Source organism: Aplysia californica, unplaced genomic scaffold (assembly GCF_000002075.1).
Source record: "Aplysia californica isolate F4 #8 unplaced genomic scaffold, AplCal3.0 scaffold00088, whole genome shotgun sequence".
NCBI lineage: Eukaryota > Metazoa > Mollusca > Gastropoda > Aplysiida > Aplysiidae > Aplysia > Aplysia californica.
In genome coordinates this window covers 673,842-694,023 of record NW_004797358.1, presented here as the reverse complement: position 1 = coordinate 694,023, position 20,182 = coordinate 673,842, and the positions used below count along the sequence as shown (strand labels likewise).

Sequence of the window (20,182 nt, the reverse complement as noted above, 5' to 3'; positions counted from 1 at the left end):
GCCAAAAGTTTTTTTTCTCTTATAAATGTAAAAACAGAAAAAAGTAAAAAATGCTTTTAGATCATTAACATGACTATGATTAATAAAGTTGATGATGTCAACTTCTGTCTATGCTTTCTCTTTTCTTCTTTCTGTGGTGGGGGTGGAAGTTTCTTTTTTTGAGTAGTAACACGTCACACACAGCAAGAAAATAGTGATGAAAATAAGTACCACATTATTTCTAAAGCTAAACGAGAGGAAAAGGAGACAATGTCTGTATTTGATATAATGTATAATAGCTAAGACAGTGATTTATCTAAGATCAAAGACAAAGATACATTAGGCTTATTTCAACAAACCTGATCCCACAGTTTCCCGGTGTAATTCAAACTTTTGGAAGAGTATGGTATCTCAAAGTCAAAACGAAGATAATCTGTTAAAAGAGAACAAACGAGAGTGTCACAGCTGAGAAAAAAAATACAGCAACAAACAATTTGAGTATCAAAAATGCTTGGTCAAACATGGACATAGCAAAATGAGTGGGGTGCTGAAATCACTTTGTTACGTATGAAGTTTGCTGTGCATATGTTTTAAATATATATGTAAAAAAACTACACATGTATAACAAAAATATAATGACCTGAAAATCTATTCTCTATGTGCCTGTTTTGCTCTGTAAAAGCTAGACTGTATTTATGTAGACAGATCAAGAGTGCATTTGAGAAAGACGAAAAATTTAAAAATAATAAGGGTAGTGACTAAAGGTGTTTAACATATTCATTTCACACTGAGGAATTTGATTGCCTCATTTAAATCAATTCAACATGTTTACTCACTGATATTTTCTTTCTTCACCCCCCCCCCACCCCCACCCACCTCCCTCTTTCTATCTTACCATCTTTCTCTTCTCTGTCTCGCTGTGTCTTCATCTTTACTTCTCTTCACTCCCATCTTTACCACTACTAGCTATAAGTCAAGGAGGAAGCCCTCAAGACTTGAAACGCAAACACCCATCTCTCTCTCTCTCTCTTTCTCTCTCTCTCTCTCTCTGTCTCTCTCTGTCTCTCTCTGTCTCTGTCTCTCTCTCTCTCTATCTCTCATTTTGCATTATCCACTTCACAGGGAATCAGACAGCCACTTAAAGTATCAGTGCTGTCTTTTCAAGAATCAAAAAGTGGAACAATAAATTAATAACAACGGATAAAAGCAGAATAAAAAATAAAAACTCACACTGTGCATAGTCTGTAGGTCATCACATGGAAATGTAAAGAAACATAAACAGCCATATATGTAATGTTGTTACTGTACATCTTATCCGACATATTATGCAGAGACAACATCAATACATACAACTGAATGTCAACACATAAACACAATAACGAGTAAGAATAAAAAACATCATCACAGATAGAAATAAAACCAACACGACAGAAGCAAGAACAACATAGAAACAATAAACAATACTAACACAGAAACAATATTAACACTAAAACAATAAACAAGAGCAACACACAGAAGCAATTTTAACACTGTTTTTGTTTTAGTAGAGGTTTTACGGCACTTGCAACTGCACGGTCATATGAGCGCCAGAAGATTGGAGGTGCTACAAGAGAGTAACAAACATAAAAAAGAAGAAGGGGTGATAAGGATGATAGATGTTTGATAGGAAAGAAGGAGCAAACCACACCAGAGCACCCGCCAACCGCCCACATTAACACTGAAACAATAAAAATATCAAAACAGAAGCATGGTGCTACAAGAGAGTAACAAACATAAAAAAGAAGAAGGGGTGATAAGGATGATAGATGTTTGATAGGAAAGAAGGAGCAAACCACACCAGAGCACCCGCCAACCGCCCACATTAACACTGAAACAATAAAAATATCAAAACAGAAGCAATCTTAACACCGAAAAATATCAACACCAAAACAATGTTAACGGAGAAGCAATTATGTTATCACAAAAACAATTTCAATACATAAACAAATGTTATCACAGGAATAATGTTATCACAAAACAATTTCAATACAGAAACAATGTTACCATAGAAGTAATATCAACATAGAAACAACATCAGCACAGAAACAAAGTGAGCACAGAAACAATGTTAATACAGAAACAATATCTTTACAGAAACAATTACCACCCACAGACACAATCTCAACCCTGAAACAATATCAATACAGAAACAAATGTTAACACAGGTAAAATGTTAACACAGAAACAATATTAATACAAAAACAATGTTACCACAGAAGCATTATCAACACAGAAACAATATCAACACAGAAACAATATCAACACAGAAACTAATGTTACCACAGAAATAATGTCAACACAGAAACAATACAGCAGCAGGTTTTCACTAATTAGTTTTTCAAAAAGTTTAAGTGTTTAAATTCTAAGATTCTAAAAGTTTCTACAGAGCCAGTCTGGTGTAAACCCAAAGGAAAAATCTCATCTCGTTCGCCTGCATTATGTTTGGTATCATGACGTATGGGTGTAATGCTCCTTTCAACACTGTAAGGTTATTTAAGAGGTGGGACCTTTGAGTTAAATATGCAGACTCGACAAGACCTAGTCAAGAATAAGGTGGACAACTGTAAAAACTCAAACAAACAAAGTTTAAGAATGGCACTTTGGGGATTTGAATACAGCTAAACATGATACATTCTGCGCTATCATGGTGTCCCAAAATGCCAGTATCAACCACTATGTAAAAAAAAGTACTGAGGGAAGAAATGTTAACAGATTACTTTGGTGCTAACTAGTCTTTAGATAGAGTAAGTTTTACAGCCCTTGCAACAAAATAGGTCATATATGTCCAAAGATTAGAGGTATTACTAGATATTTAAGTAACATACAAAGATAAGACTGAAATGAGATGAGGATGATAAATATGTTTGCAAGGAAGAAAGGAGCAAGTCACACCATATCATCAGCTAACCATCCACTAACTATCTTTTAACCCAGAACCAAACCCAACAGGAATGAGAGGATCAAGTTACAGCAAGCCATCTACAAACAACAAGAAAGGACAGAAGCAAAATGACATGGCGGAACAGACACATTGTGACACACATGGATTCAAATGGTCTTAAGCACAAACAACTGAGTTTGAGTTTGTTACCTCTACAGAAAAGATGAGTAAGAGAAATCAGTGCCATTCTCTATCACTTTTACAAACATTGTGGAATGCAGCTAGCAGAAATCATTGCAATATTGATGTTAACAAACCTTCTGAAACTGACCACACAAAATATCCTCTTCAAATAAACTTCAACTTCATATTTGAGAGTCAGCTTATCTTAACCAGAAGCCATTGATTAAACTGTACTTCTCAATAAATAGTGTTCTCTGATACAAAATTATGTGACAACCAAAACAACTCACTGCCGCAAGAGAATGTAGAGCCCGGTCCATAGGTGCACTTCTCATCCCTACCACACAGAGGTACTGACATTAAACACACATACATGTCTGCAAGATTGAATGAGAAGAAAACGAATCTGTAATCAAATTATATTTTTGAAAAATGAGTACAACAGCAACAACAGCTATAATCACATACTATAAATTCATGCCAGACTATTCATTCTAAAAAAAAAATCGCAAGTAAAAAGTTTGCTTTGTTATTTTGACTAGCAATAATGTTCTCATGAACTTTTTACTTTTGATTTTTCAGGTTGTATTTAAAATGTTTAGCTCAATGATAAGAGCCACCCATTAAAAAACTGTTGTCACTGATAATGCTCATCATTCTTGGAGCTGATCACTGCTGGTCCAATGTAGTGTTTGCTATATTACATGAGAAGGTCTGGATATTAGAGCACTTTTGGCTTCAACTCTAATTAGTCTTAGCAATTCGAAGGTTATGATTTAGGAGCAGTGAGCCCACTTTTATATCATAGAGTAATGGACTTTTCAAATGAAAAAAGAGTGCATTTAAGGGTGTGTACTTTTACTGCGTGAGTGTAAAGGTAGAGACTGTAATCAATCTGTTAGATACAATGCACAAAAATCCATTATTCTTAACCTGTGTCACTACCAATTTACCTCAGACATCAGACTGGCAACAACAGATATGCCTGTTCTCTATGTTGAGGGGAATATAGCTTACCTACTGGACTGAAATAATTCAGAGCATTGTCATAATTTCCATCCTTTTGTACATTAAACAGATCTTTTCTGATTGCTCTATATGAAGTGCCCGAAGAGTCATTGGCAGACAGAGATTTCTGCACCATACTGGCCACAAGGACTTCATAAACAGCTCTTGTATCCTTCTCGTTCGGCAAGTGGATGGAGACAATCACTCCAGTTTCAGTGCCACTTGCCACGGGCCTGGTAATACACCATTCAAAATATTCACAGTTATTAAACGTTTTGGAAATAATTTTTGTTAAAGACAATCAATAAAGGAAGGGGTTAAAAATAAACTTTAAAAAAATTGTAATAAAAATAACTGATCATGTAACATTACATTTGTAGCAAATGAACAGATTTACTTGCAAGGACAACAAAGATTATTAGAGTACATGGACACATCATTCATCAAACAAAATTTTGCTTTGCAAAGTGACTATTGTTAAGTCCCTGACAGCATTTCCGATGAGGTTACATTGTTCAAATATGGTTACGCTATATCACATTATGGCTGACATTCACATGTCAGACAACTTGCCATGGACAGCAGGACGTTTTAGTAAATCTCTGCAACTTTTTAGATAAAATTCAAAGGCTGTCAAGTTGAATCCTCTTATAAAAATTAAAGACAGCCTTTTACTTTAACTTAACCCCGTCAGACGGCACACCGGGAATACTCAAAAACATTAACTATGCCAGATTACCCCATGACTGGTAATTGGGAGGCCGCGTCATAAAATCACGTCATATTTAAAAATAGCCAGCCAATCAGCACTAAACTCTGCATTAAGAGCGAGAACTGACCATTGCAAATGGTAAACTCCATCAGGTTGGATTGCAGTGTTGTTTGTATTCTAAATTTTGGACTTTTATGGTCATGAAGAGATGTGCTGATGAACCAAGCACTTCGACAAGAAAGAGGGCTAGGTCTCAACTGTTTACCACACAAGAAGTGCTTGAAGACCTATCCGATTATGAAGGAGATCTTGATAATGACTTCTAGAGCAGTGGTAGTAGTAGTGACAAAAGCATGGGCTTGGACGTTAGTGGTGATGATGAACCACATGTGTTTCTGCACGCTTTTGAACAGGAGGCCAGGTATAGGAGGAAGTTACGTTAAGGGGGTCAGGTCTGACAGGGTTAAGGGGAGGAGTGACCCTCAGTTTTGCGGATTTTGGTTCAAGTTATGTAAATTGTGATGCTGGCTGATTTTTAAAGGTCAACCAGTTCTTTGTCAAATAACAGCAAGGAGATAATGGAGAAAATCTTTATCTCGTCTTAAATTGCCTTTGAAAACATGAAGGTGGGTTAAATTGTAGTGAAATTTCACAATAATTATCGTTTTTCGCAAAACGTCATTTATTTTGCAGTTTTACTACTACTCCTTCCTTAGTTTTCATCCTTTTGACATTAAACTTTCAGGAAACACAGATGGCAAGGCTGCCATCAATGTAACAGAGAGATATTTATGAGAAAAAAAGCGCTGGCAAGCGATTACGCAGTTTAAATTTTGAAAAGGTTTTTATACGTTGGGAATATGCACATATTATTTTCCTTTTACACTTATTTAAAAATACTCTCTGTTATTTTGATAGGGACTGGTTCAGGTATACTCTCACCAAGTTTGGTCCTAAAATTAAAAAAGCCTTAGGTATTTGAAATTTATTGTTTATTTTCAACAAATGTAATAAAATGTAGTGGCTTGCCGGCACAGCAGTTCTGACCGTGAGCTGCTGGAAGCGGCTTGCCAGAGACAAAGAGTTAATTGATGTCTGTTGTACTTATTGTACAAATTATGAGGCAGAGGCCATCACCATTGAAACAGCAATCCTCCACCTGATCAACATTTTCATTTCTATATCCAGACAAAATCAAGGACACTGTAATCTTCACAGAAGGAAAATTTTTGGAAAACATGAATTTCGAAAGCCCAGCTTGCCTATCTGTGGCTCTAAAAATTATCACCTTCATGCTGACCCATGCCGTTGACCTGACTTTACAGTGGATACCTGGCCACATCCCAGGAAATGACAGAGCAGACACCTTTGCCATAACTTTAGAACCCATTATCACAACAGACAGTCAAGAACATCATCAAATGCAACACGAGGGAACAGTGGCTGAATGGATGGGCATTAGGCAAAACTGGAAGAGCTGTATTTGTACTCGATCATGACTGTTCCAAACTCAAAAGATGCACTAAATTCTCTGAGTAAAAGAGAACGAGTCACTTTCTTTCACTCAAGAGAACGAGTCACTTTCTTTCACCTGCGAGCAAAACATCCCACTGAATTCTTATCTACTAAATAGGATCGCTGTGTCCATAGTGTGACAGCTAGGATGAAACAGTATCCCACCACCACTTTACCTGCCTTGCACTTAGTGACCTGTGTTGCATCTACATACCCGCCTCCCCAGATATCGAAAATACTTTATACAGCAACAAAACAGCTGATAACAGGGATGCCACTTTTCCGCTTTTTTTCGGTATTTTGATCCTGATCCGCTATTCCGTTATTGAGATTGAGATAGAATCTATAGTTGGAACCCCCCCCCCAAACACACACACACACAACTTCCGCCAAATGATCAAATTACGGAAAAACGAAGACTTCCCCATAAGTTCAAATAACGGGGAGAAAAATATGTACACCCTTTGGATTTCAAATTGATATTCATATATGTTAGCGAGACCGTGGTACGTGGATTTTCAGCTATTTCAAAAAAGGTGAGTGGCATCCATGTGATAAAAACCTGAAATTTTTTTACCATGTTGACAAGACCCAGAAGACCCTGAATCAGAAAAGTAACGTCAAGTCCATTTGTCATGTTTTTTAACTCTTTATCTCCAAGGGGGGGCAAACCCACTATGTCGGGGCTCGTTTTGGTACTTAATCTAAAAATTATGAAATAGTCACTAAATTGGTCATTAAATCAAAACAAGTGGGTCTATTTGGATAGTTCTTCATCTAATGAAGTACATATACTAAAATTGGAACGATACTGAGAAGATTAGCATGGCCCCTGCGAAAGGATGACACGCAAATTCGTGAAGCGTTCCATATTTTTAATGGCTGGAAGGGTTGAGGGTGAAACCCCAGACGCTCTCTGGCAAGCCAACCTCAACCAAGTCAACTCCCCGTCCTTGTCGAGCAGCCTGGGGACCCCTGCTCTGTGCATAGGAGTAAGGGTTGCAGACAGAGCTCTGGCCAGGAGGTACCATAGCCCTGTGAGGTGTGAAGTGAGCAACGACCCTTCGGCTCGTAGAAGGGTTCGTACATATCCACCAATATAGTAGGTCTGGCGTCACAGCAGGCTAACCGGTTCATTCAGGAACTCACTGTCGACATCTTCTTCCCTCCCTCTCGTGGGAGCTCTACAGACGGGGCATGGTACCCACAGACTTCCAGATGACTCATTGTGAGATGTCTCTGCAGACCCAGAAGACCTTGTAGCTGTAAGGAATAGGCTGCCTGGAAACAGATGACGTCCCTACAGATATCCTGGCAAATGCTCGCCACCCATGACGTGATGATCCTCTGTCTGTGTAGATTTGGCCACCCATCGAATTATTCTACCCCATGAACGGAAATGTCAATAGCAGATAGCCAGGAGACAGCAAGTGGCAGGGATTGGGCAAACGCAAGCTACGCTTGGTGATGCAGACGACTCACTGTGGAAGGAACATGTTACCCCTTACTCAATGGGACTCCTTACTGGACTGCTCAGATGATCACTTGTCATTGGTTGCACTTTGTGGCTCCCATCTCTTAGAACTAGAGTGTGCCTACACCCCCTACGGTTGTCCACTGTCTAAGAAATCCCCGTGAAGGTTGATGGAAAACAGGATGACTACCACCTACCTGTGATCCTACAGGGATGCATACAAGCCTTCACAACCCCTTAACCAATAAAATGTCTCTACGACAAATGAAACTATACGAGCTCGGATGTCACCTCGGTTATCAATGTCAGCGCTCTCTACCTTCACCCGTGGGCGGGAGTAACAAGTCAGCTACTGGGACCCACACTGCAGGTATAGGGGCCACAAGCAACACACAGACACTACAGACCCCCCAACCTACAGAAACACAGACATTGAATAAACTCCAACTGAAAATCTCATCAATGCAGAACAAGAAAATGGAGCTTGCAAAGATGCTGTCAGACTTAAAAATTCATATAACCCTGCTACAGGAAACCCAACTACCCAAGTGGATAGAGTTCCATTTGACAGGCTACACAATGTACCACTGCAAGTGCACCAAATGTCAAGGTATCGCAACCCTCATTCGGAATGACATCACCGCTGAGGTTTCTCACCCAGAAACCGATGACGAGACTGACATGCAGGAAGTGAATGTGCAGCAGTCGGATGGAACAACCTGCACCTTCTACAATGTATACTGCCCACCGAGATCTACTCTCCAGCTCAACTTCCCGAATACAGACCATAAACATACCATTCTAGCGGGAGATTTTAATGGACACTCTCCACTGTGGGGTTACCGTGATACAAACTCGACTGGAACAGTTCTAGAAGAACTACTGAGATCAAGCAACCTCATTTCACTTCAGAACGACTAGACACCTCCCACCCTACTTCATAGAGCCAGCGGAACTCTCAGCACACCAGACCTGACCTTGGTCTCTGCTGACCTTCACGTGCACTGCTCCATGACTGTCCTAGATGACATAGGAAGTGACCACCGCCCAATCCTACTGCAAATATCCAGCAACAGGAAACGAGAACCGACCAACCCCATAAGACGCAGTTGGAACTACAAGAAAGCAAACTGGGAGCTCTACCAACAGAAATCCGAAAGTAGACTCCTGGATGTAAGCACGACCAACCCAAATGATGAGTGCTACAAAGACATCACCACAGCACTAAAGACATGTGCTAAGGAAGCGATTCCAAGAGGGAACCCTAAGAAGTTCCGCCCTTATTGGGACAAAAAACTGGAACAACTGACTAAGGCCAGAAAGAAAGCCAGATGGCGTGCTAAGAAGAACCCAACAGCCGAAAATAGAAAGCACTATAACTACCTGACTGCCAAGGTAAAGCTGAAGACCAAAAGTGCGAAAAGACAAACATGGAGAGAACACTGTGGAGAACTAGACCTGTGTAAGGACGGGAGGAAAGCCTGGAACCTGTTTACCAATCTCTCAGGTACAAAAAGAAGGAAAAACCCCGCCCCAATGAAACCAACTGAGAAAGGAGAAACATGCAGAGCTGAGGTTATGAATAAATACTGTGCTAGCATCAACAAGAAAGGAAACCAGAACAAACTGAGCCACACAATAAAGCAGCTAACAAAAAGGGCAGAACAGACCCCCAAGGCAAACCTGGAGGTGTTTGAGAAGGAGTTTACTCTGACAGAATTGAAGGCAGCCTTCCAAAAGTGTAAAAAGAGAAAGGCCCCATGACCAGACCACGTCACCAATGAGATGATCCTCAACCTGACAGACTCTTCCCTCTCCATACTCCTAGGCTTCTTCAACGGGACCTGGAATGAGGGACAGCTCCCAACAGAATGGAAGAAAGCAAACATCACACTGATATTAAAGAAGGACAAACCAGCAAGCCATCCTTCAAGCTACAGACCAATCTCTTTAACATCATGCCTAGGTAAGGTCGTCGAGAGAATGGTCAACGACAGACTGTACTGGTGGATGGAAAGCACCGGAACAATCAGCACATCACAGGCAGGATTCAGGAAAGGCAAAAAAACTATGGACCACCTCATCAGATTTGCCCAGAAAACCAGCGATGCCTTTCAAGATAAATACAATGTTGTGGCTATCTTCATCGACCTGAGGCAGGCGTATGACCATGTGTGGAGACAGGAACTGTTCTCCAAAATGCAAAAGCTTGGGATAGCAGGAAAGATGTACAGCTGGATCAAGAACTTTCTGTCTTGCAGAACTATCCAGACGTCATGTGACAGCAAGACTTCTTCACAGAGGACACTTGAGGAAGGCCTCCCACAGGGGTCAGCACTTAGCTGTACCCTCTTCCTGTTGTTCATGAACGACTTGCCAGATGTCATTTCCTGCCAGAAAGCACTCTACGCTGACGACTTACTCACAAGGAGCAAAGGAAGCAACATGAGAGCACTGAACCAAGCCATCAACGCAGACCTGACTACTATCTCGTCCTACTGCCAGCTATGGAAGATGGAGATCAACACAGACAAGACTGTTTTCGGACTCTTCAGCCTCAAAAACAAAGTTACAGCACGTCAGGTAAACCTTAAGCTCAATAGAACCACCATCAGACATGAGGACTATCCCAAGTACCTTGGTGTACAACTGAACCGAAAGCTGTCTCTCAAAGAGAACTTAAGGGAGCTGACCAAGAAAGCCACCTCCACACTAAACCTCCTGAAACACCTTTCATCACTCAACTGGGGAGCTGAGAAAGCAACCCTCCGACAACTTTATATAGGGTATGTCAGATCTGTGATTAACTACTCCCTACCACTACAATCCATAGCCAGCCAAATCTCCCTGGCACAGCTTGACAGAGTACAGAACCAAGCACTCAGATTTGTTTCTGGCGCAATGAAGACCACGCCTACAAGCACCTGCGAAATCCACACCAACATAGAACCACTGGGCTTCAGAAGAAAGAGTGCTACACTTGAAACCTATGAAAGATTTGTGTGGCTAGAAGACTCGAATGAAAACAGGAAAAAGGCAGATGAGTGGGAACCAAGAACACGCATCCAGAAGACCTCCTTTATGCCAGAAGCAACAAAACTACATGAGGAGTTTGACCCACCCAAGAACAGAGAACCAACCACCAACATCAGCAGCGAACCTCCATATTGGCAGACACCAGAAATCACAATAAGGACGAGACTTCTAGACCCTTCTTGTGACAAGACCACACCAGAAGAAATCCTCAGAACTAGCGCCCTGGAGACAGTGGACTCGTATGCTGAAACTCCAATCCATGCATACACAGATGGGTCAGCAACAAACGCTACACGGAATGCTGGATACGGATCTACCATCAAATATTGAAACAACCCTGGAGAGAAGAAGCAGTCCCAACTATTTGGCCCACGTGGAACATACAGCTCTAACTATGGCGCAGAGAGAATCGCCATAGTAAAGACCCTGGAACAGATCGCCCTTGACTTTTTTGAAGGCGCAGTAACACCAGGGGATGTTGTTGTCTTCTCTGACTCAATGTCAGTACTCCAAGCCATCGAAGGAGGAGGAGCCTATAAAGGTGACGGGAACATCTTCAGCCTTGTAAAACAGATGGGCACTTCCTATGGCGTCCGGGTCACACTGCAGTGGGTGCCTGGCCATTCTGGGGTACCAGGGAATGAGACTGCAGACCACATATCAAAGACTGGAGCGAGCCTGCCCCAGACAGACACAACCGCCTCTTTACAGACCTGCAGAGGGATCATCCAAGCCAAAAGCAGGGATGAGTGGCTAAACAGATGGGCCAATGCAGAAACAGGAAAATCTCTCTTCGGGTACATGGACAAACCCAACCCCAAAGACCTTTCGAATCTTTTATGTAGAGCCGATCAGACATTGATCTTTAGAGCCCACACAGGACACTTACACACCAACAACCACGAGGAGACCGTTGAACATCTTCTCCTTCACTGCCCAAACCTGGCAGTTCTTCAATGCAAGCTCCTACACACACCTACAGATTTACGAAGCCTGCTCTACTCTGGCGTTGACCAGATGACAAGGACATGTGGTTACTTGAGGGAGGCATTGCGATGCCAAGAGTGAAATGCTCGCAGCTAAAGGGATTTGAAAACAACAACAACAACAATGAATGAAATCCCGAATAAAAGAGACCTGTTCTCGGCAACTGACCGAAAAGTAATTTGATGTCAAAGTCGTCGTAAAGGAATGTGCCCGAGCCGCTGTCAGTGGCCCACTGGCACAGGGGTCGTGACAGCGAGCCACAGAGAGCAGCTGGCCGGGGATACAGAGTTAATGGGAAAAAACTCTCTATCTTGAGTGGAAGTCGAGACATTCACAGCTGAAGGAGATGGGGGGTCGCCTGGTGCCAGAGGAAAAAATAGAGAGAGAATGGCTGGCACGTTTGATGGCTTCCAAAGCTTGAGAGTCCACAAAAACTGCAAACTTATATTATCTGAGCCTTTGATCAACATTTTTTGGTAAAATCCAAACTGATAATGGGCAGAAAATGTCAGTTTCTCCATTTTCAATATTTTGACAAGCACCTGATTTCACCACAATGTCCCACATAAAGCCAACTTGAGAACAAACATTCCATATGACTGTTTCCTTTCAAAAAGTTCATGTTGCCACACCTGTCTCATATAACCAGAGTGCATTCTTTTTAGTTAACAAGAAAAAGCAAATGTCTTTTATTAATGAGCTAAAACTGATTAACATTGTCTAGCCCAGAGAAACCCCCAATGTTCTTGCTTTCAGACCACATCTGTGAAACAGTTCAACATGTGCTCTTCGAAAGTCCCAAATTACAGAATCTCCAACTGCAACTTCTTCCTCCCATCTTACCATGGACAATTCATTATACTGCAGCAAAGAACAAATGTCGGAGACCTCGACATTTTTTAAAGAAGACATTCAGTTAAAGGACACATGCTCAAAAGTTAGTGGATAAATGACAACAACAACAACAACAACAACAACTCACAATGTATCCAAAGCACCAAGGTCAACCACCAAAGACTCTGCTTTAAATAATGCAGATAGCTGGGGATGAGAAAAAAAGATAACAAAAGTCACTGCAACATGATGCAATTGAATTTCAATAATTTAAACTTTGTCAGAAGTCAATCATGGCTATTCATTTCCCTTTCAAGAATCCAATAAAAAAACACAATTATGATTATTTTATTGAAACAGCTTTCCACATCATTCAATATCGAGAGAAAGTCTCAAATTGGAGAAATTTGAGAGAATTAAAAGGCCTTGAAAAAATAATTTCACGATAATAATAAAAATATTTAAACATGATTTCTCTATATATAGAAAAATAGAACAGTTTCAGTAAGATTGAGTGAGACAAAGGTTTTATATATACCAGTGTATATATATGTGTGTGTGTGTATGAGTGTGTGCACAGGGATATGTATGGGGTTGAGAAATTTTGTAAATAGCAATATTGTAAACAGTGAACAACACCTCTAATTAGAGGGCATGAAGAGGTCCATGTAGAGCCTACTTTTAGTGAAGTAAAAACAGGTATTATATTTTACTTGAGCTTACCTATAAAACATAATGAAACAAAGATCTGATTTTGATTTAATAGAATATGGAGTATAATAACAACAGTCTAATAAATAATTTTGCCAAATTACCTTCGCCCCAAATTAGTTGTGATAAGGGAAATCATGACGGCAGACAAAAATGAAAATGAAAAATAGAGCTCTTGACAATGCCAAGTAATGAACAACGCAACTGAATACAAAGGTTAAATGTTGTTGTCATCTACTCAAGAGAGTAACAGGGAAAGTGAAAAGGGGAGAATAAGTTGGAAAATACTTCTTAGAGAATGATTATGTTTATATAGGATTGAACAATGATTTTGATTTTCAAACAGCCTACATCTTACAACCCTTACAAAACATAGGTAGCCAGTCTGCCCTAGCTGCAGCCACATCTTCATAGTCTGTCTATAAAGAAGGAGTTCTGTAACCCACAGACACCGGTAAATGAGTATAGTAGGATCCAAAACTTTCATATACCACAATAAGACAAGCACCCACCTGAGAGAACTCTATCAAGAAGGAATCCGTAACCAATACACACTGGCTAGTGCCATGAGTGCAGCAGACTCACATCTGAGAAGACTGAATTTCCTCATCCTTTCAGAAACCCAACTCCTCTAAGTTTAAAACGACCTACTCTGTGTCTTAGCATGTCATTACATCTTTAAAAAAACAACCCAAAAACACCTTCCAAAAAACCCCCAAACCCCCAAACAAAACAAAAAAACAAACAAACAAAAAACAACAACAAAAAACAAAAACAAAAAACAACAAACCACATAACAAAACCAATCAAGGAAGCTGCTCGTTTCCATTATCTCTTGACAATTGTCTCTGTGTCATACCTGAGACCTGGCATTCTCCAGCAGATTCCAAGACTCTTTCATATCAAAAGGACGAGGGAAATCTATACGGAGGTTATCTGAAACATGTGCAAAACAGTGTGTGTCTGAATATTCTTGTTTATAGTAGGAGAAATATGGCATATTCATCTCACAAACACATTCCCTAACAAAAAATTGATGTAATAACTCCATGCGGGTGGCCTGTGCGACAGAACACATTATTAACCAGACCAATTGAGGTTCGAATCAAAGCAAAAGTTAATTCTTTTCTGTTTTCCTCAGTAATTTATCTCAGTCCTGAGTGGTGTACCCAGTGCACCACCTGCATAGTGGCCAATTCTGTGTCTAGTAGGGAGGTAAACTTCATCATTAACATCATAAACACAGCATCTTGTATTGGACACATGCAAGTATCCTGGCAAACAAGCAAAACAGTAACAAGAGACTTCCAAATAATAGTGAAATTCCTTTTTTAGGGAGAAGCACACCTCGACTTGTTAATGGTTATTTAGTGCTGGGAAAAAAATTGACAAGAAAGACAGAAAAAAAGAGGGATATTTAAAAAGTAGGATCTACCACCAATTTTGTGTAAGTCATCATGACCTTCAGCTCCCCACAAAAACATAACTTGAAGATGTAGGCACATTACTGTCATCCCTACCAAAGATAGTACATAACAAGATGGGCCACTTCTCTCTTTGAGCCAATTAAAAAAGTGTCCTCAAAATTTGGTGGCGCCCTCTTCACAAAAGCGCACTCTTTGCGAACAGAGTTACCCTACTTGAGTTTTTAAAAATCAAAGTGAAACTAGCAAGTTTTGGGATAAATTTCGGAAGAACGCTTTTTTAAAATGGTTACGCTGACAAAAAACCTCTTCCGGAGGAAATGGTGATGGTTTTCTTTGTTTAATTTGACTTTAGAATGAAAGGCGAGAGGTCATTAAAATAAAAAAAACCCTAAAACTCCGCCTGAACGTACCCGAACTGCTGATGAACAGCAGTCGATCTGCGCACGCAACGAGGTGCTATTCCTATTCTTCTTCTGGAAAAACGAAAGAGAGCTTCAAAACAGACTGCAGCGCCATCTGAAGCAAAGAGCATACTTCCTGCGGACACTTTTTGGCTGAGTGGCCCATCTTGTTATTTACTATCTTTGTCCCTACTCAGCTTTTCCTCAGATGTAACTTGTTGCTAAAAAGGAGCTTCACAGCAAAAGAAAACTGAGATAAATACTTACATGTGACGTTCTGTGAGACTGTTGAGTGAAAATCAAAACAAAAACAAATTGAAATGTTTGAATAAAAAAAGATTCAAAATAGCAAAACAGTTGGATATTTCATGCAAAAAGATGGCACTGAAAGCAAAAATGGGTAAGATGGCATTCTGTGAAGCTAAAGGTTTTAGAAAAAATTGTTAAACTGTAAAAATATAATCCTCAGTAGCCAATGAGTTCAATTTATGAAGTCCATCTGAGAGATAATCACATAAACTAAAAGTGTTCCCATTTTTTAAATAAAATTTGATAATCATGAGTTTTTAAGGCACAATTTTCAATTACTGAAATTCAGTCAAAAATCACATTTTATTTTCTCTTCAGAAGTGTCCATCAATAAAAGTTGAATCACACGTTGCCCATCTGGAAAAACCCCCCGACTATGATCCACTGAAAGTAAGTTGTCCAGATGGCAGAATCAATTTTTGGTTTAAAACACGTGGAAGAAAACTGACAGGGTGATCCAAAAAAAAACTACAACTTTTTTGGTTAATATTCTCCTCCACACTGAAGTTTCACGTTTCAAATTTGTACACAAATGTTTCGAAGTTAAAAGGAATTTGTCTGATAGTCATTTTAGGTAAATCCACCGAATAGTTTTGCTCAACGTAGCATGTAAAAAAACAACCCATTTTCAGTGCATTGAGCCTACCACTAAAAATCCTAACGATTGCGCCATATTGCAAACTACAGCAGTGTAACAGGCCTACAGAAGTTTGCATATAGTTTTTTTCAAGTTTCCTTTGCCTGCTGAGATCACGATTAAGATCAGTAAAAAGCAAAGAGCTTTTTGTATAGATCATTTCCTCACCACCAATTCATTTCAAAAGTTTCACACAAGGTACAGAAATAATGTTAAAGTGCCTTCTTTGATGTCAATGGTTCTTCAGTTAGGACCTGTAGAGAATCAGAACTAAAAATTCCCAAAGCGACCATTTCAGGTCAAACACACACCATTTGCACCCCTTTATACGTCACCACCAAGGTGCAGAATTCAGTAAATGTGCCCCATGAGACGTCTCTCCGCAGACGATGCCTGCAGCAATGACTTTCCTACATCTCAATCGTGCGCATTCTCAAAGCATATCTTCATCTACAACTGTACCACTTTTCCGTTCGCGACGCTATCAGAATATAGCATTGTGTTCATGATTCCTCTTTCATTTGAAAAGAGTGAACATTCCCTCTATGACATTTGGTTCCTTAGCAAAGCCCATATTCACTTTTCAGGTTATATCAACTCCACAAATGCTGTCTACTTGGACAACCTCACCCCCCCCCCCTCCATTGTCTCTAGGAACAGCTCCACACTGTGTGGTGTACAGTGTGTGCAGCTTTGAGTACTCATGGTTGAGTGGATCCTTGTGTTTGGCCATCACTGGACATTACGAACGATGTGTTAACATGTGTCGAGTCCAAAGAAGGACATATAGAGCACTGGTTCTCGGAATTCCAGAATTAAAAAAAATATTTTTTAACTCTGTAGGAGAAAAGAAATATTGTTTAAAGTTTACAAGAATGGAAAGATGTATATTTTTAAAATAAAAGGAACGAAAAAAACCCCCAAACCAATCATTTCATGACTCTCCTTCAATTACAACATTTTTTAAAATGGTGCATTTTGCATTTATAGGTGGTGTTTATAAAAGCCATTTCCGTTTTCGAAAATAATGTTATTCTTTGTGAATTTTATGTCAAATTCCTTTTGAATGAATTATATCTGTTTCAAATAACAACATTCTAGTACTAATTTTGTGCGAGATATTTAGAAAAAAAGTGGTACAGTTTTTTTTTGGATCACCCTGTATAACAAGAAACATATGTGTGAGGTAGTGTGGTGAAATCAGGCGCTTGTTAAAATAATGAAATAGAAGAAAACAGCATTTTTCTTCCCATATGATAACTTTTGTTGAATTTTCATTTTTTGGCTTAACACCTTTTATGTCCATTTAAAATCAAGTTGCTGTGTGGCTTTTATTGAAAAAGGTTGATTAAAAGCACAAAAATGTACATTTACAGTTTCCAAAGACTCTCAAGCTTCGGAAGTCACCAAACTTTGGCGGCCATTTTCTCTCTTATTCTACCTCTGAAACCAGGTGACTCCTATCCTCCTTCAATCCAAAATATCTTGATTTCTATTCAAGATATATGGATAATTTTTTCATTTAAAGCGAGACAAATGAACAAGTTTTTAGATGATACAATAGCTCCTGTATGTCCAAAAATTGATGAGAGCCTAATTCTACTACGTCGTGACACATATATACAGAAAAAATGGCAAGAAAGCAAAAATATCCCTTTGCTATTGAATTAAATGGATTATACTATAAAAAGAAGGAAATATTTTTACCATATTTACCTCCCAAAAATAAAATAACTGGCTGAGCTGGCTGCTTTCCAGAATCACAAGAATGTGTAAGGCAGTATGGTGAAATGAGGGACTCATCAAAACTATGAAATTAAAGAAACCGGGATTTTTCTGGGCAGCGGGCAATTTTTTTCAATTTTTTTTTTTGGCTCAACACTTTTAATGTCCTTTTGAATACACATTTCTGTGTGGATGTAACCGAAAAACACTGATTAAAGGTACAAATTTTCTCGCTAATTTTACCTCTCCCCTTCCTCCTCATTCAATTGCAAATATCTCCACTTCTATTCAAAATAGAAGGGTATCTCTTTCACCAAATGCAAGACAAATGAACAAACTTGATGATGTCAATAACTGTATATGCCCCAAAACTGACGAACGCTTGATTTCTCCATGTTGCGACACATATGCAAAATATAGTGTATATTTGGCAAATGCTATTTTCATTTATTATGGGAATTACTATAAGATGAGTGACCCTTTCATTCATACAAGAACATATTAGATTTGTACCACAGTAAATGCTTTTACGCACTCATTAACATAATGTGGATAATCTATGAGGGAGGCTTCATTGATCCTAGGCAGTACAGGAGATATTCAAATAGAAAAACAGACAGGAACGTTCAATGAAATAACTTCCCCACTGTGAGATGGAAGCCTCACCTTGTGCGAGTAAGGCATAAATTGACCATTTTACCACAGATGCTAGTCTCTGACTCATGATCTGCTCACTATCAAAAGATGCCAAATAAACAGGGCTTTTTTTGTATATGCCGGCTACTTTTCTCTCAAGTACAGAGTTATAAACACTTTTCCACGCCTGAAAAGGATCAAGTTAGATAAACTACCACTGAGAGGACAGACAGACAAAATGCGTTTTTTCATCCCTTTGAATTTTTTTCACTATAGTGTGGTCAAAAATTCATGGTGCAACTTATTGTCAAATGTTTCCTTAACTATCGCACATAAAGTATCCAGCTTTTGCACAATGACTTGTATCAATTTGTCTTTAAAAAATCAATACTTTTGTAAACACCTGCTAGTTGTATTCTAGAAAATTCGTTGATAACTGCTTTTTAAAAATCCCTGAGGGTAGTTTCTTCAGATTTTAAAAGGTTCAGCCTTCGTGTCCATTTGGGACAGACATGACCCAATTTTTTGTTGGGAGGAGGAAAATCAGTCGGGTTGTTTCCGTCTTGTGTGTCCACACAGTTCGGAAAAGACACGTCTTGTCTGTTGGTCTACTTATTCCCCGAATATGTACTTTAGACAGCTTGTCCACAGTTACAATGAACTGCTAACAAATATGACAGTAGAGGGAATGACCTGGTTCACACTTGAAGAAGCCTTCAGTATTCATACACATCTCTCGAGGACCACACACTTGATTGGCTGCCTCCTGCCACTTTGCCAGGAACTTGCACCAGTCCAATGCTGCAACAACAGGCAAAAAATAGTAAAATATCAGACAAAAATCTACTCTGAGTAGGTACACAAGCACCACAAAATATTCAGTTAAAGACTGCAAATTATGATAGGAGGGATTTGTCGATATTCAGTCAAGATTGTCCAAGACAGTCACTGATTTTCAAGGAGAAAAGGGGTTGTCTTAGGCAGGTGAATGGCTTGGACAGTGTCATTATAATGTACAACCCTCCCCCCCCCTCAAGTGGGAAGTAGGATATGGTCATTTATATATGCAATTGTCTTCGATACTAGGCCATTGGAGAAGGTTCAACTGTATATCCTTTTCTTCTTAAAAGAATTGTCGTTCAGCTATTTTGGTAGCTTCAGTGTTCAGAAGGTCAATACATGCAAGTTCATAAACAGTGTCAAGTAATGATAGTGCGTTCTTTATGAAAGTGGTGTTCACATGGGTGTTTCATTGAGCAAGATACACTTAACTTGGGCCAAAAGAATGATCTCAGTGTAGTCTGCTCAGTATGTCTTGATATTATATACTAACAAAACATAAACACAACATAAACCAAATTTTTATGAAATAACTAGCAGAAGTCCTTTTTTTCCAGTGAATGCAACACAGCAACTGACCAATAGCAAGCCTAGAACTGTGAAGACCACCTGCAGTCTGCTAGCTCTATTCATTTCCATTCTTCAACAATTATCGCATGATCAAAGAGGATAAATATGTTGATGTTTTTCAATGATTTCCCTATTAGCATCAGGTATGATAAACCTATGCACTGCCATAAAACTAACATGGACTAGTACCTTACTTGACATCATAGTTCTAACTTGCTCTGAACATACAGAAGGCTATTTTTTCCTCCGTACCAAGGACCTTACAACAAATGGACCCT

At 39.4% G+C, this 20,182-nt stretch overlaps 1 protein-coding gene and 1 non-coding gene across 2 annotated transcripts in view; one reads left to right on the top strand and one right to left on the bottom strand.

The window, feature by feature from the left end:
- The window catches only part of LOC101854936, a gene marked incomplete at both ends in the record, with an annotated part of 275,129 nt that overhangs the window by 83,231 nt on the left and 171,716 nt on the right, over positions 1-20,182 (bottom strand). The window contains 8 exon segments of the mRNA XM_013080473.1: positions 339-412; positions 1,210-1,221; positions 3,373-3,459; positions 4,100-4,323; positions 12,797-12,855; positions 14,219-14,295; positions 15,455-15,472; positions 19,188-19,295. Coding sequence (XP_012935927.1) covers positions 339-412; positions 1,210-1,221; positions 3,373-3,459; positions 4,100-4,323; positions 12,797-12,855; positions 14,219-14,295; positions 15,455-15,472; positions 19,188-19,295 — 659 coding nt within the window.
- On the top strand, positions 7,086-7,194 carry LOC118477416. The gene has a single exon (XR_004858363.1). It is a non-coding gene; the product is annotated as a U6 spliceosomal RNA (small nuclear RNA).